The sequence below is a fragment of the Centroberyx gerrardi genome, chromosome 4 (genome assembly GCF_048128805.1).
Source record: "Centroberyx gerrardi isolate f3 chromosome 4, fCenGer3.hap1.cur.20231027, whole genome shotgun sequence".
NCBI lineage: Eukaryota > Metazoa > Chordata > Actinopteri > Beryciformes > Berycidae > Centroberyx > Centroberyx gerrardi.
Window position 1 is genome coordinate 21,947,267 of NC_136000.1, and position 14,836 is coordinate 21,962,102.

Genomic DNA, 14,836 nt, shown 5'->3' on the forward strand with positions numbered 1-14,836 from the left:
CTCCTTTGTCTTAACAGCTGTCCTTTGGACCCCCGGGTGATGTTAAAAATGTCCTAGGTAATCACACAGTCTTAGGCCGATGCCCCCCATTATTAGCCCTCTGGCTGACCGCTGTCAACTAACACATTCCACAGCAGTCAATAACGCAAGATAGGGGCTAAGTATAGGAGAACAAAAAACAAAAGGCAAAAAACACAGTGGGTGTAGTTAATTAAAGATGGGTTAATCTAATATACAGTGTAATTTAAATGGTTTTACCTCAGGCTTCATACATTGACATCACAGTGAGATGTTAACGTGGAATGATGAGAATATGGCACCGAGTGTCAGAGAGACCCCCTCCTCCCCTCCTCTCTCTCTCTCCACCCACACACTCGTTTCTGTCGTCATCTCAGCCCACAGAAGAACAAGGCACAGCTGGACACGGAACAATGTGTGAGTGTGAGGGGCACTTCACCAGGCCTGGCCTATCTCTGGCCTCGACCAACCACCACCTTCCGGTGGGTGGGTGGGTGTGAATGTGTGTGTGTGTGTGTGTGCATTCAGTGCCTTTAAATGCTGTGAAATGTGGTTTTGTTGATCACTTATTGGTGCTACAAATAAGACAAGAGCAAAGAAAGAGAAAACAAAACTGTTTGGACTGCAGCCCATTTATCCTCATGACAAATTGATTCAATTTACAGGACAAAAATACAGAAAGGACTTATTAACATATCGCTATGCCAAAATGTAGGCTAAAGGTTATAATGATATGGAAGAACAAATTCTAAACATTTTTGTCAAAATCATGTAAAAATTCCAAACCCCTAACATGTACATATCCTTATAGACAAGCACAAATTTGAATTAGTACATTACTAAATCACTGCAGTGAACACAGTCACCAAATACAATAAAGAAAATCTAGACATGGCAGCATGTCCTTATTATAATAGAAATGCCTCTGTGATCCGGCAGAGTCTAAATTCATGAGCGGCGTCGATGAAGCGAGTCTTGATGGAGCCTCACCTTGGTGCCATAACTAAAGTGTCACAGTCAAAGAGTTCTGCCTGCTGTGCATCATCTCCTCTGCTGCGACTGCGCTGCACTTACAGTGTTTCTTAGTCTAAAAGCGGCGCTGGGGCTTTGTTGGCATTTCCTCTGTTTCTGCGGTTTCCTGCGAGAAGTGTTCTTCTGTGGTGTTTCTGCAGGAGGGACGTGGATCGGCTTCCATGGGATGGGGTTGCAGAAGCTGGGTGATGGGTAGGCTTTGTCGTAGGGACCTGGAGGAAGATAATCCAATATATTTCAGATATACAAACAATATCAACAAGGCCAGTGACACCGATATGCTACAATCACATTTAAAGCAGCTTGAGAAGAGGTTTTTATTCTGCCATCATTCCTAGTATAATATATCATTAAGCATCATACATAGATGTTTTCATTTGCATGGTGTCTGTTTCTCCAAAAAAATTATTTCATGTATGCATGGTGAAAACATTTTGAAAAGATTGATGATGCATAATTACTAATTCCCAGAATATCAAATTGATCTTACTTCTTGGGTAGCAAGGTGACTTGGGACTGTCCCTGCTTTTTTCATTGGCATGTGTCAGCCATTCCTTAAACTTCTCCTCTGCCCGCTTTCGGCGCTCCTTCTCCTGCTCCTCTCTCCTGGCAGCCGCCTCCTGTCACAACAACACAATGTTAGGAGCTCAGACTGGCGGCTCATTACCGTCAGTAACACTCAACATGGCATAAAAATATAGAATCATTCAATAAAAACTGTAATAATTGTCCAAAAATATCCACGTTACTTTCTCCTTCTTTTCCTTCTCCATTTTTTCTTGGTTCTTCTTCCGCATCCATTCTTTGTACTTCTCCTGTGCTTTCTCTTCAGTCTCCCTCTGTTTCACTTGCTGCCTCTGTATCTCCTGCTGTTCTTTGCTCTGCTTTACCAGTTGCTCTTGCTTCTCCTGCAGTTGGAAAAGAAAACAACATAAATCATTTTATAGAAATGGCAACAATGGATATCTACCAGTAGTATTACTGTATACATGTGCAATATGTTAAGCTGCTTGTGAAATTAGTGAATCTGCTACAATGCCTTCTGTGATTTCATTGAGTAAAAAGAAGCAGTTTTCCACCTGTTCTCTCTTCATCTTTAGCCAGTCTTGGATCTTCTCCTCCATGACAATCTTCTTCTGTTCCTGCACTCTCTCTTGCTGTTCTTTTTTCTCCTTCAGCAGGCGCTCCTAATTTACAAGATATAAAATGTTCTAGTCAAAGATTCAGACTGGATTCAGTCAGGAAGAATGATGAGAATGGTTTGAGAGAGAATGAGTTGATTTTAAAAGCATGGAGAAAAAAAAAAGAAACAAATGTTGGCCCCATAGCTACACATAAACACAAAGGAAAGGACTGGTTGTTGTGGTGAAACAGTGACAGAAAAGCTGGGACTTACCTCCTCTGCTTTCTTTTCCAATTTGAGGCGGTCGTCTTTGGCTTTGTTCACCAGCCACATTTCCCATGCGCTGAGCGTAGGCGAGGCTGCTGGCTCCACGGCTGCTGGCACCAGCTGTGTTTTGGGCAGCTCACATCTGAAACGCAATCACATCTAAAATTACAGATGTTATGCAAATACCTGTTTTTTAAATTCAGTTTACTGCTAGGCCTACATTTAAATTCCACTTGCTTGAATCCAAATTGACAAGAACTATTGCAATGCCCCTTGACTCGGGACAGTAAGTTATCAGTGGGTTCAGAAATTCAACAGTTAGTCACTTTTGCAACAACCAAAACTCTAAACCACCGAGCCACTAGACCAATAACCTGCACAATACCTGACAGGTGAAATGCTGAGTCTGGGCTCATCACTCTGACTGGATGAGGTTTCTGACCGGGGCAGCTGCTGAGCTGCAGCATCCAGGTCTTCATCACTATCAAAACTGTCATGGTAGATGGGAGAGAGGAGGGAAAATGTGTCGTCTTCGTCGTCGGATAAGACGCATTCATCGTCCACACTCCTGGATCTGTGCAGGTCTTTCCCGCTGCTGTACTTCAGAGGGGTCGAGCTGAAACCCTTGGACGCGGAAGCAGGAGAGCTTGGCATCTTCCTTGCAGACATGACTACTTTGCTGCAAAACACACAACGTCGAAATAAGTGAAACGTTTGTAAGCGTTATGTGTTTACGTTGTACAAGTGAGTAAGTCAGGTTATAGCTAACTAGCTAATGTTGAATCTCCGTGGAAACAATGTCAGCAGATAGTTGCAACCTACGTTACATAGTCCTTGTTTTCCATGTTAGCTAGGAGGCTAACTAACATTAGCAGAGAAAAGCTTATCCACCGTGTTTATGTTGGCAAACGTCGAACGCTAGCTGTCGACTCCACAATGTATGTGTGCAATGTCTAACTTTGACAAGAACTATCAACATTTAGTTAGTTAACTGTGTTAACTAAGTGTTGTTTTAATAAAAGTATTTCTTACCAATGTGTTCTCCTCTTCGTTCCCAACGCTGGAAGTGATTGCAAACAACTTTTTTCCCATGATACACCACGCCCCCACGCTTAAAGCGACGCTGTTTCTGTAACCATAGCGATCGTCGATGTTTTCCGCCCCATACTTCAGTCTGTATCTGATAGTTTTTCACATTTTTACATTGTCTTATCAACATTTATGTTCCAAATCAAAGAGGTTTTTAATTTTGCAACCTATGGTGATATTACTTATAAGGGGGGCTTGAGTCTGCCAGCCCGTCCGAATATCAGGCCCGATCTTTGTCGCATGTCATCGGCTGTGTTCCGCCAGCTTAGACTTCCTCATGTAATCCCCCTCTCTCCAATCTTTCCTGTCTCTCTCAACTTTGAACTAGGCCTATCTAATACAGGCAAACATGTCAATAGGTGTCAATAGGTGAGGTGCTCCACACCTGGCTGACCCTGTGCTCTGATTCCTCCGGTGAGAGGGGGATATGCGCAAAAAACAATAATGTAATATCACGTGTAATATCACGGTTGAGTCATCTAAATTCCTTAAGAAATTTTTCTCAGGATTCAGACAGTCAGTTTACTTGCTATATGAGTAAGAAGCAGTTGTTGGCGGTCTTGTCCAATCCCTGACCAGCTGTGGTTAGCCTCATGCACTCTGTCTCATTCACACTTCACAGTATCAGTCTAATTAGCTGCACCTCTTCCAGGCGAGTCAAAATGAGCTTCCACATTGGAGGACTGCTTTCACAAAGGGGTGCAACATTTTGTGAGTGTTTGTAATAACCTTTGGCTGTAATTAAAATAGTTGTTGTGTTATATGTTTTTTTAAATACCATAGTCCACTACTTAAGCAAGAATGTGTGTTTTTATATATTATTATATATTATATAGTTTAATCTGTGACTGGGCCCAAAATGTCTCTCAGTTTCAGATGAACAGGATTTTTGATGTTACTACACTAGCCAGTGCTTTTTTCTTCACTTGAATGCTAATTGTGCACAAAACTAGGTTAACTCCATAAAAATCAACTAGGACAAAACAACTACCTGTCTGTATCTTGTTGGTCATTCAATAAATATTTCTGGGACACTCTCTAAATAGCTCCCATCCATCACTCCGATGCCGGATGCACTAGGCTTTGCATCTTTTACATGTGTCAGCTCCCTATGAGGCAACTCATATCTGACCCACAGGCATCACATTATCAAGCCACCTCAGGATCAACAACAACCGGCACGTGCAGTTAAGCAGATAGGTGTGTCAGACCCTTTGATCACCCGTGTCTCCAGCTACGCTGCCCTCACACTAGGATGTGGGATTCCTGCCCTGGCCTCAGCCGGTCCTATCCCACAAGGGCAGGAGTTCCCATTCAGAGCTCTGTGTGGCCCGTTCTCAGCCATATCCCTCCAACCCAGGAGCCCAGCAGCCAGCCAGTTGGCCAGGTGGCATGGTGGCAGGAGACCTCCAGAAACTGCCTGAGGGCCGGAGCCAACAGCGTCGGCTCTCCAAGACCCCTCGTCCGGACCGGCGGCCCCCACAGGACGGGCCTCGGAAGTCCCGCAAGAAACTCCAAGTCATCATCTGCGTCCTCCTCGTGGAGCTGTGTGAGAGGTTCACTTTCTTTGGGATCGTGTGTAACATGATCCTGTTCTGCACTGTGAAGTTGGGCTACGACAACTACCTGGCTGCTACCGTCAACCTGTGCTTCATAGGAGCCAGCACCCTCACTCCTGTTCTGGTTGGGTGGTTTGCAGAAACCTGCTTAGGAAGGACCAAGGTGCTCTACCTGTGTGCTTTCCTTCACTTCTTTGGTAAGACACAATGGGCTCAAATCTCATACATGTTTCCTGTGTAATATAGCAGTTTCTATCTAATGTGAAAATGTTGGAACAATATTGCTAGACCGAAAAACAATTTCATACCAGAAATAGTATTTCTCGTTCTTCTTTTCTGTTTACAAATACTGTTACAGTAAGGATTAACACTAGAAAGGCCAAGCTGTGGTCAACTGACATCTGTTTTGAATTTTTGAAGTTTTCAAAATGTCCCTCCATCACTTTCCCTAGACCCAATTTCTGTACAATCCAGTGTTGATATATTTTCAAAATCACACAAGGAAATAGTAGTTCTTATTATATTTACCCCCTTTGCTTAAATACTTGTTGGCCGTCTCTAAGACCCCCAAAAATCCACTGGTCTTTCTAGTGTTAACGTGAAAGAACTGTTCATTGGTGTTTATTTTAGTACTTTGGAGTGGGTCAAATCTGCCACTTAAAGAAAAGATAGCTATCTGAAGATGAGAGATGAGCAAGAGAGATGTAAAATCATCTGTTGGGTTATTCACTCTGAATCATGGGGTGTTGGCATCACAGCTTCACGTTTCACCACTTTCACCACTAGTGTGAGCTCAGTCCAAGAAAGCGTAAACCGTTAGTAATCCTGTTTCAGTGCTCAGTCATGACTCACTGAGCAGTCCGAGTCACACCAGTGTTTGAAATCAGCTGCAGGCAGACGCCACGACCCTCACCTGTCACTTTGCTTTCCAGGAACAGCCATGCTGCCTGTGGTGGCGTTCCCGTTCGAGGATTTCTACATCGACACTCATCACATGACCCACCAGCTGGAGCCTCGGGAGCAGCAGATCCTCTTCTACACGGGTCTCCTGGCTGCTGCGCTGGGCATTGGCGGGATCCGGGCCATCCTGTGTCCCATGGGTGCCTACAGCCTGCAGGGCTACAACCAGCACCAGCTCCTGTCCTTCTTCAACTGGTGGGTGGTGTTGGCGTCCGCACGCAGGTCAATTAGGTCTGTCAGCCTCTTCATCATAATGAAAGAGTCTTTCTAGCAACTGTGCTTTGCAGTTCAATCATTCTGCCTGGTGGTGTGTTTCCAGAAAAAATATGACTGTACAATTTCCCATTTATATGTAATCATTTTCCAACATCTGCAATCATGCTATCAGTCAGACATAAAATTATATATATTAAAAAAAACAATTCCATTGGGTCCTAAATTTTTGCAGAAGAGGATTAGGGCCACATGAAATTCTGAGATTAACCTCAGAAATCAAATTTTTTATGTGGCCCTAATCCTCTTCCATAAATTTTAAACTTTGTGTATTTTACATTTTTAAAAATCAACACAAAATTAGGGGTAAATGGAAACTGGAGGAACAAAGGGTCCTTGCACTCTGGTCTGAATTCCAATTGTGAAAAAACGAGGACAGTTAGTTTAGCTGGTTACTGTGCCAAAATGTGCTGCCCAGACTTGTCTGGGTTGTTGTGGTCAAAACAACATTCCTGATTCAACACTTTCCTTCAAATTCCCCTGTATGAGAGTGCCACGTCTGTGCACAATACAGTACCTGGATATAGTACTTCATTATATCTCCCTCATCTCTTGATTTCTGACACGTCCAGGTCCGTCCAACTAGATTTACTATGAAATATTTCGCAACACAGGTTTTAGAGTATTCCCCTATATCCCAAACAAACCCCGGGACTCTGTCACTTTATTCTAAAAAGCCCTAAAATACCTTTCATGTCAATCAAGTTAAGAAATACTGTAATCATTTTTCCATTCCCCTCAGGTTCTACTGGTTGGTCAACCTGAACTCCACCATTGTGTTTCTGGGCATTGCTTACATCCAGCAGTCTGTGGCTAAGAACCTGGGCTTCCTCATCCCCTTCACCTCTGTGCTGCTGGCTCTCCTCGCCATACACATGGTGCGCAACAAACTCACCTTCAAACCCAAGAAAGGTAACATACACAGAACAAGAAAGAACAAACGTTCAACTCCAAATTCTGCAGGCTCACACCATTCCTTCCTTCTTCCTTCTGTCACAGCTGGTTCCTTACTGACCACGCTGGGAGTTTTCCTGAACTCCCTCAAAATGTGCTGCCTCCACTATCGCCACTTGAGCGGGGACGTGACGTCTTGGCTGGACCGGGCCAAGGAGAACAACGGCGGGCGTTACAGCGAGACGCACGTGGAGAACGTCAAGGTCCTGGCCAGGCTCTTCCCTCTGTACGGGCTGCAGCTGCTGTACAGAGCCTGCATCACACAGGTGGGTCCATGGGGAAACAACAGGGTTATACATAAGAAATAAAAAGAACCACTTTCACTATTCAAACTTCCAGATTCCGCCGCTTATCCTCAAATCCGTACCTCGTGACGTTTCCCACAGATTCCCTCAGGTTACTACATTCAGACGATGAACTCTAACCTTCACCTGACCGACTTCCTCCTGCCCATCGGTGCCATGAATGTGATCAGCATCCTGCCTCTGCTGCTCCTGGCCCCGCTGATAGAGTGCGTGACCACCTGCTGCCTCTCCATGGACAAAACCCCTCCGGCACCCGCCAAAGTCATCGGTGAGTACTTCCGTACGCACTCATGGCGCACTCTCGCTCGCAGCTTTTTTTTACATCTTCACCTAAACCTCCACGTGTCTCTCTCGTCTCCTCTACCTTTCTCATCCTCCCCCGTTCCCTTCTGTTAACTATACTTCCTCACACCCCCACCCCCTCCCCCTCCTGCAGCCCTCTCTCTCATCACCCCTCCTTGTCCGTCCTCCCCCTTCCAGCCCTGGGACACGCGTGCGCGGCCCTGTCGGTGCTGGCGGCGGGCCTGTCGGAGCTGTGGAGGAAGGCCCACCCCCTGGTGGAGCAGACGCTGTCCGGGAAGGTCCTGCAGGTGTCGTCCATGCCGTGCTTCCAGCTGGCGCCTCAGTACATCCTGCTGGGTCTCGCCGAGGCCCTCGTCACCCCGGCGTGTGAGTGAGAGAGAGGGCGAACTCTAAGCTCGGTTTTGCTCGACATGCCTCAGAAATGCATCAGGAAAGAGATTATGAAACAGAGATATTTACTTTGCACCGCTCTCTTCTGTCCTTATCACCCCCTCACTGGCAGGTTCTCTCATTTCTTTCCAACTGACCCCCAGCCACATCAGAGGGATCTCCCTGCACTTCCTCACTCTGTCCTACGGAGGGGGCTGCTTCCTTGGGGCCTTCGTCACTCAGCTGGTGTACTTGCTCTCTGGAGGTTAGAAAGAATATTGCATGCTTTCCTTTCATGAATAAATGATCGTGGAAGTGGAGTATGATAAAAAGCTTAACGATTTTCGATGTAATAAAATGTTTTATATCATTAATATGAGATGTGATTGTCCTGATGTCATTCCTGATTACAGGTAACTTCTACCCAAACGTACTCCATGATGGGAATCTGGAGAGATTTTTCTTCTTCCTGGCCTCGCTGATGGCTATAAATACTCTTGTGTGTTGGAGGATATCTTACAGGTACAGTATTACCTCTAACTACATGGACAATAAATTGAAATTAAGGCTAGAAGTAGATCCAACCATTGTCTGATTGCACTACTGAATAGCATCATGTATTTATATGGATTAGACTGTGTGACCCATGTCCTCTGGTATTGCTTGTGTATGTTCAGGTGAATTGCTGTGCTTGCTTGTATCTATGGTACACTGACATGTTGTGGTAATGCAGAAGAGTAAAACTGTTTTCAGCAGGAATAAGTATTGGCAAATAAAACAAAATCAACATTACATACAAACAACAAAAGTATAATGAACACATATTGTCATTGGCCTGAAGTGTCTTTTCTGTCCGTCCTGATGCTGTGCAGGTACACAGACCTGAGTGTGCAGGGCCGAGGCCTGAGCAGCAGCCCTCTGGCTGAGAAGCTGCTGCGGTACAAGGCCTGTCTGCGCTTCTACGACACTGTGGATCGCTCCTACACTCACGCCTCCATTGAATCCATCCTGTGACCTCATCATGACCTCTGCACTCGGTGGCGCTGGCGCTACACCTGTTGCTGCGATGTAAATATCTGTAACTTTGGGAATGTTGGGCGAAACTGTATGAATGAAGTGTGTAGGATGTAAATTTTTGGTTTTGTTTGCTTTCACAAATATGATGTTACAAACTGATTTGTACAAATATCAAACTTTTCTTTTATGTCACCAGCACTTTCAAGGAAACATTACTTTAAATTTTGACTGCCTGAACATAGGCCGCTATGCTTCTGTGGTGTGAGTGAATTATTTAGGACCTTTAAAAATGTAAACGGTATCGAATGAAATCAAATAAACAATAAAGACATAACATTGCTATGGTAATGTTCTTTATTTGAGTGCACAAGCAAAGTAACAATGCTGATCATTTCACTGAAATTACACGAAGAATACCAATAATCTCATATGAACTTAAAAGTGGTAATCAACAATTCATTACCTCCGCCAAGGAGGTTATGTTTTCGGTGCCGTTTGTTTGTTTGTTTGTCTGTTTGTTTGTCTGTTAGCAGGATTACAGAAAAACTACTGGCCCGATTTTCATGAAACTTCGTGGAAGGGTGTAGCATGGGCCAAGGAAGAACCCAATAAATTTTGGAGCGGATCCGGATCCGACTCACGAACAAGCAATAATAGCATGAACCTTGGCGGAGGTCTGCGCTCTCCGAGTGCCCTTCTAGTTTGACAAGAGATTCCTGAAAAGCTGATAAGTAATATAAATGATAAGTAGCAGTTGAACAACGCCTTTTTATATGGTATGTAGCATCGTTTAAGAGAAATATGCCCAAATGGACTGCAAGTGATTCCTCTTAGCTTCACTTTTTCATTCAAAATAAAAAATTCAGTAAAAATATATAGTTTTTTATGCAGAGAAGCCCTTAGAAATGTTTGCATACATCAGCAAAAAGTGCTTTATAAAAGTAATCCTTGCACCTTACTAGATATGTTGGCTGTGAATTATTGCATTTACCTATGCATACTAAGCACTGCACTTACACAATTTTGTGTTTTCACCTCAATCTCCATATTGCTCTCTCTCATTCTTTTACCTTTCTCTGTATCCCTGCATTATAAATGTGTATAGAAACACATGGCCCCATAGGCTAGTTCTGCAAACAACATTTATTACTGTGGATTGATTTACAGTTTGCATATTTTCAGTGTTGCACCCAAATCAACACAGAACCCGGGGTAGAGAGGCTCAGTGAATCTGGTTTGGACTTGGTGCAGGCGTATAAACTCACCGTCAGAGACACTGTAGAAGCACAGGATTCCTGCACAGTAGTCGAGGTACACTCCGACTCTTGGGGAGAGCGGCGGAGGAATTTTGGCTTTGTGAATCTTGTTGTGCCAAAACGTGCAGCCGGACGGAGAGCAGACTAAACTCCAAGACAGACCGTTGTGCCCAAAACAGCAGTCGTTTCCTGAGCCTTTCCTGCTGATGCCTTTGTATGCAACGGCCACTTCGACGATGCCGCCGTCCCACTCCACCTCCCAGTAGCGGTCGCCGGTCAGGCCGCGTTTGCACAGCGCCTGGTGGTAGTAGGTGAACCTGTCGGGGTGTTCAGGGTGAGCCTGGTCCCTGTCACTCCATGATATCTCTCCGTTTCTGTCTGACAAGTACAGACATGCAGCCACTGTGTTGGGATCCACCTCCAGTTTGTGGTCTGTGGAGCAAGATAAAACATTCATTTGGCCTGTGTTCATGTGCACGAGTGTATGGGTGTGTGTGTGTTGCTGCTATTTGTGCAAAGTTTATTAACATAATGCTTACTTTTATATTTAGTCAAAAGATATGGCCTGGACGTTGTTTTCTCCTGCAGCATAGGAGTTTTTGACACTATGGGAACAAGAAAAAAACCAAATGTCACACTCATCATTCTCTCTATAAAACAACATATGGTATGTTTCTTGTCTTCCCACTTATACAGTTTCGAAATCGCACTGATCATACATACGCATGTTTTTCTCAAGAACGCTCATTATTTCATTCTTTTCTTCTTTGCACATTTTTTCCAGTTTAGATTTCTGCGCAGCGACGAACTGCATCAGCATTTCATGGCTTTTGGGTGAAGTTGTGGATGCAGGGAGGTCAGCGACGGCCTGGAAACTCTGCATAAGGTAAACAAAATGTATATTAAGAGACAGACAAAGACAGGTGGGACTAACAAGCACATTTCTCAATTTACACACAAAATCAGTGTGAATCAAATGTTCATACAAAAACTCTGAAATGAAAGAGTGGCAAAGTATGTCATCACCCGAAGAAACTGGATGGGATCCTCCGTTAGCGACAGCTGGTTGAGCTGATCCTCTCTCCTCCTCAGCTCAGACACTTCGCACTTCAGCTGCCCCAGCAGAGCGTTGGTGCGATCCACCGCCGCCTTCTCCGTCTCTCCAACTTTCTGTCTCATCTCGGAGCGCCTCCTCTCCACGGAGCGGACGTATGAGCAGATGTGCTCCATACACACTCGCTCAAAGTCGTCCAGCGTCTCCCATGCGGCAGCCTGGTAGGAGAAACATTTCAATTAGTCTTGTTCTCTCCACCAATGACATTTAGCGTTACACACAATTGACTCCTGTATTAGTCTAGTTTATATTTCCCCCAAATCATTTACGTATGCAATTAGATTTTTTTTTTTACATTTACTTGTTGTCCATTTTAAAATACAACCTTTACAGTATCAAACCTAGCTTGAAATTAAAGCATAATTTTAAAAGAGAATTTCTTTTAAGTTTGTGCCAATGGTCTTGGCTGCCCCTCTCCTTCACATCATTCCTGGTGGAGTCTATACACAGGCAGCAGAGTTAGAGATATCAGGATGTTTTCCTGCCTTCAGAAGAAGCCATTTTGCAAAAGTTTGTTTTGACATTTCATTGTGCTCCAGTTACGTGTTTTCATATGGGTGTGTGTATTATGTTACGCTCTGTTTACTCAATCACATGACACCTACAGGAAGAAGTGGAAGTCTGCTAGGAAATAATCCCTCAAAAACATGTTGCCTTGCAAACTTTATTGTCACAACCTTTTCTTCTTATTTGGGGCGCCTTTGTTCACCGGGACAACAGCTAATCCAATTAGGGAGTTTGATTCTCACGTGATATTAACATTTTCACAACAGAACAATGTATTGATAAAGGCCCAAAGGAGGAGAGCCACTAATTTAGGGATGACCCCTCACCCTCATGGAGTCTGCAGTCTGTGTCAGCTCCTCTATTTCCCTCTCTGAGTCCAGCGCTCTGTGCTCAACTTCCTGCTTGGTCCTCTCCAGCTGCCTCTGTTCAAACACAAATACAACAGCTTATCACAGCCTCGGTCAAAGCAAAAGGACAGTAAACAAATGATTTCCCAACAGCTCGGCTAACCTGCCTCTCGGCCCTCTCTGCTGCCGCTGGCACGGTGTCATGGCCTCGGTGTTGGTCCACGGTACACATCAGGCAAATGCACTGCTGGTCGGTGCGGCAGTAAATCTCCAGCAGCTTGTCGTGACGGCGGCAGATGCTCTCGCGGACTTTCTCGGAGGCTTGCACGAGCTTGTGTTTCTTCAGCGGCGGCACCTCAAAGTGAGGGGTCAGGTGTGTCTCGCAGTACGCGGCCATGCACACCAGGCAGAACATGACGGCCGTCCGCTTTCTGTCGGTGCAGGCGTCGCACTCCACATCTCCAGGTGAAGCGCAGCGGTCGCCAGCAGCACCTGGTTGGGCGTTTTCATTACCCGCCGCCTTGCGTTTGTCCAGCAGGTCGGTCAGCAGCGTGTTCCTCTTCAGAATCGGCCTGGGTCTGAAGGTCTGCCTGCACTGGGGGCAGCTGTACCCTGCTTTCTGCCTCTCATACTGGTCCCAGAAGTTGTTGATACAGTCCATACAGTAACTGTGTCCGCAGGCCGTCGTCACTGGATCCTTCAGCAGATGTAAACAGATGGAGCAGTCGAACAGCTCCTGGTGTTCTGCCATTTTTACTTTGCGACTCAGTGACAGTTTAGGCTACTTTCAGTTTCTATCAGGGAGGAGGGGCTTTTCTCTGTGAGCGCGCGCTCACATTGGCATGTTTTGGTCCGTGTCAGTGCGATATGGTTTGGTTATTTGGTATGCTTGAAATACATTGTTTTTCACCGCATGGGGATTTAACGTTCTATGACAAAAGGCTTTGTCAGCGTTGTGAATTGGAGGAGGGAGAAAGGAAAAAGGAAAAAAAGAAAATGTAATATATACCCAAATTTGAAAGTGCAATTTAATTCTCCAACCTCCCAAATTCCTCTTAACTTCCAGTGATAGGACCAGTTGGAGGAGCAAACATCGCTCTTTGCTGCAAATTAATCTAGTTTTGACGTCAGAAATAATATTTAACTAGCCTACTTAATATTCCACTACCACAATAACTACCACTATTAATAACGTATTCTTATTTTTAGGCTTTGTCCAGTAGTTACTAAACATAGTGCATAGAAAGTATGTTTTGTATCCAACGAGTTTCTGTACTGTCTTCATTACTGTTTATAATAACAATTATGTTTTATAAAAATCATTCACGCATGTGAGGTAACATATAGAGTAATTGCACATTTGAAGCTATTTTTGGTACAACAACCCTTGTGTTTTTTTTTGTTGATTTATATCTTACTAAGGTATACCTGATGATAAACTACTTGTGTTATCCCTGTTATCCGGTCTGTTGATCATGACCAAGATAATGATTAGTTATGAATGTTCAATATTTGCTATTAGCCAAACTGAAGTGTTTGCCATTGAATCTCCCATCTCAAACTTGAAAGAGTGGAACATGAAGGACTGAGAGAAATAATGGTCACTAAATTTAAAATGTTTAGTTCTGTCCTTTAGTTCAAACAAGCATGCCATTGCTAATGATACACAGTAATACTGGTTGTCATGGCTGACCTCAGATGGCTGCAGGTTTGTCGCACTTCAACAAGTGTTTCCTCCTAATAGGAGTTTGCTTGGCAGAGACTGAACACAAGGAAGGAAAGGGGAACTCTGAACTTCATTGTGGTCAAAACCCCCTGGGAAATCTCTGGTATAATTGCACTGTAAAGTCAAATGACAATGAACTTCAGCTTAACCTTTTTTAGTGAGGAAAAAGACAAACAGGGTGGAACTTCACTACCAAGCATCTCTACTATATCTACTACTAGTTGTTTTTTTTAACAAAACTGTGATAATACACCAATAGTAAATTAAACATTCACATAAAAGAAACATCACCCAAATATAAATATAATGAAAATAAATTCCATATTGCAGTAGTATCAGGTAGATTTTCAACAGAATGTGAAGTTTACTGTGTTATCTGATGCAACCTGTGCTCTGTCTATTATGTATCTATATATGTATTCATCTATGCCTGTAAAGTCTAGGGGAGTTGATTTAAAAAAATACACCCATCCTGCCTGTTTGAGAGCACCATTTTACATTCTTTTGAAAATCTACCTCTATGTTTACATGAAACTATATCATCAAGACTACAGGAAGAAAAAAAAGGAAGTATTTAATCCAGAAACAGACATTTAATGTTATAACACTTAATTCAC

At 43.9% G+C, this 14,836-nt stretch overlaps 3 protein-coding genes across 3 annotated transcripts; 1 reads left to right on the forward strand and 2 right to left on the reverse strand.

Moving 5' to 3' along the window:
* Positions 1-792: 792 nt before the first annotated feature.
* On the reverse strand, positions 793-3,536 carry ccdc34 (coiled-coil domain containing 34). Its single transcript, XM_071900383.2, has 7 exons — positions 3,473-3,536; positions 2,826-3,119; positions 2,447-2,582; positions 2,130-2,237; positions 1,800-1,958; positions 1,541-1,670; positions 793-1,262 (listed from the first exon to the last, which is right to left on the reverse strand). Exons 2-7 carry the CDS (start codon positions 3,107-3,109, stop codon positions 1,060-1,062), a joined length of 1,020 nt encoding a protein of 339 aa, XP_071756484.1. The 5' UTR covers positions 3,110-3,119; positions 3,473-3,536; the 3' UTR covers positions 793-1,059.
* Positions 3,537-4,921: 1,385 nt separating this feature from the next.
* slc15a5 (solute carrier family 15 member 5) lies at positions 4,922-9,266 on the forward strand. The gene is made up of 9 exons (XM_071900268.2): positions 4,922-5,285; positions 6,021-6,243; positions 7,064-7,233; positions 7,321-7,541; positions 7,662-7,848; positions 8,061-8,249; positions 8,386-8,517; positions 8,666-8,774; positions 9,125-9,266. Exons 1-9 carry the CDS (start codon positions 4,922-4,924, stop codon positions 9,264-9,266), a joined length of 1,737 nt encoding a protein of 578 aa, XP_071756369.2.
* Positions 9,267-9,617: 351 nt separating this feature from the next.
* Positions 9,618-13,411, reverse strand: LOC139912537 (E3 ubiquitin/ISG15 ligase TRIM25-like). Its single transcript, XM_071900371.2, has 6 exons — positions 12,657-13,411; positions 12,473-12,568; positions 11,552-11,797; positions 11,249-11,402; positions 11,065-11,130; positions 9,618-10,957 (listed from the first exon to the last, which is right to left on the reverse strand). The coding sequence occupies exons 1-6, from the start codon at positions 13,242-13,244 to the stop codon at positions 10,431-10,433; spliced, it is 1,677 nt and encodes a 558-aa protein (XP_071756472.2). The 5' UTR covers positions 13,245-13,411; the 3' UTR covers positions 9,618-10,430.
* Positions 13,412-14,836: the final 1,425 nt, after the last annotated feature.

What these genes read in the sequence shown, in the direction of transcription:
- ccdc34 (XM_071900383.2), bottom strand. Translation starts at nt 3,109, where the DNA reads ATGTCTGCAAGGAAGATGCCAAGCTCTCCTGCTTCCGCGTCCAAGGGT. An exon ending in TAAAGATGAAGAGAGAACAG is followed by an intron (nt 1,959 to 2,129) that starts GTGGAAAACTGC and finishes TTCCAACTGCAG; the next exon opens with GAGAAGCAAGAGCAACTGGT. An exon ending in AGAAGGAAAAGAAGGAGAAA is followed by an intron (nt 1,671 to 1,799) that starts GTAACGTGGATA and finishes TTGTTGTGACAG; the next exon opens with GAGGCGGCTGCCAGGAGAGA.
- slc15a5 (XM_071900268.2), top strand. Translation starts at nt 4,922, where the DNA reads ATGGTGGCAGGAGACCTCCAGAAACTGCCTGAGGGCCGGAGCCAACAG. An exon ending in CTCCTGTCCTTCTTCAACTG is followed by an intron (nt 6,244 to 7,063) that starts GTGGGTGGTGTT and finishes CATTCCCCTCAG; the next exon opens with GTTCTACTGGTTGGTCAACC. An exon ending in GGCACCCGCCAAAGTCATCG is followed by an intron (nt 7,849 to 8,060) that starts GTGAGTACTTCC and finishes TCCCCCTTCCAG; the next exon opens with CCCTGGGACACGCGTGCGCG.
- LOC139912537 (XM_071900371.2), bottom strand. Translation starts at nt 13,244, where the DNA reads ATGGCAGAACACCAGGAGCTGTTCGACTGCTCCATCTGTTTACATCTG. An exon ending in AGACTGCAGACTCCATGAGG is followed by an intron (nt 11,798 to 12,472) that starts GTGAGGGGTCAT and finishes TTCTCCTACCAG; the next exon opens with GCTGCCGCATGGGAGACGCT. An exon ending in ATCCCATCCAGTTTCTTCGG is followed by an intron (nt 11,403 to 11,551) that starts GTGATGACATAC and finishes TACCTTATGCAG; the next exon opens with AGTTTCCAGGCCGTCGCTGA.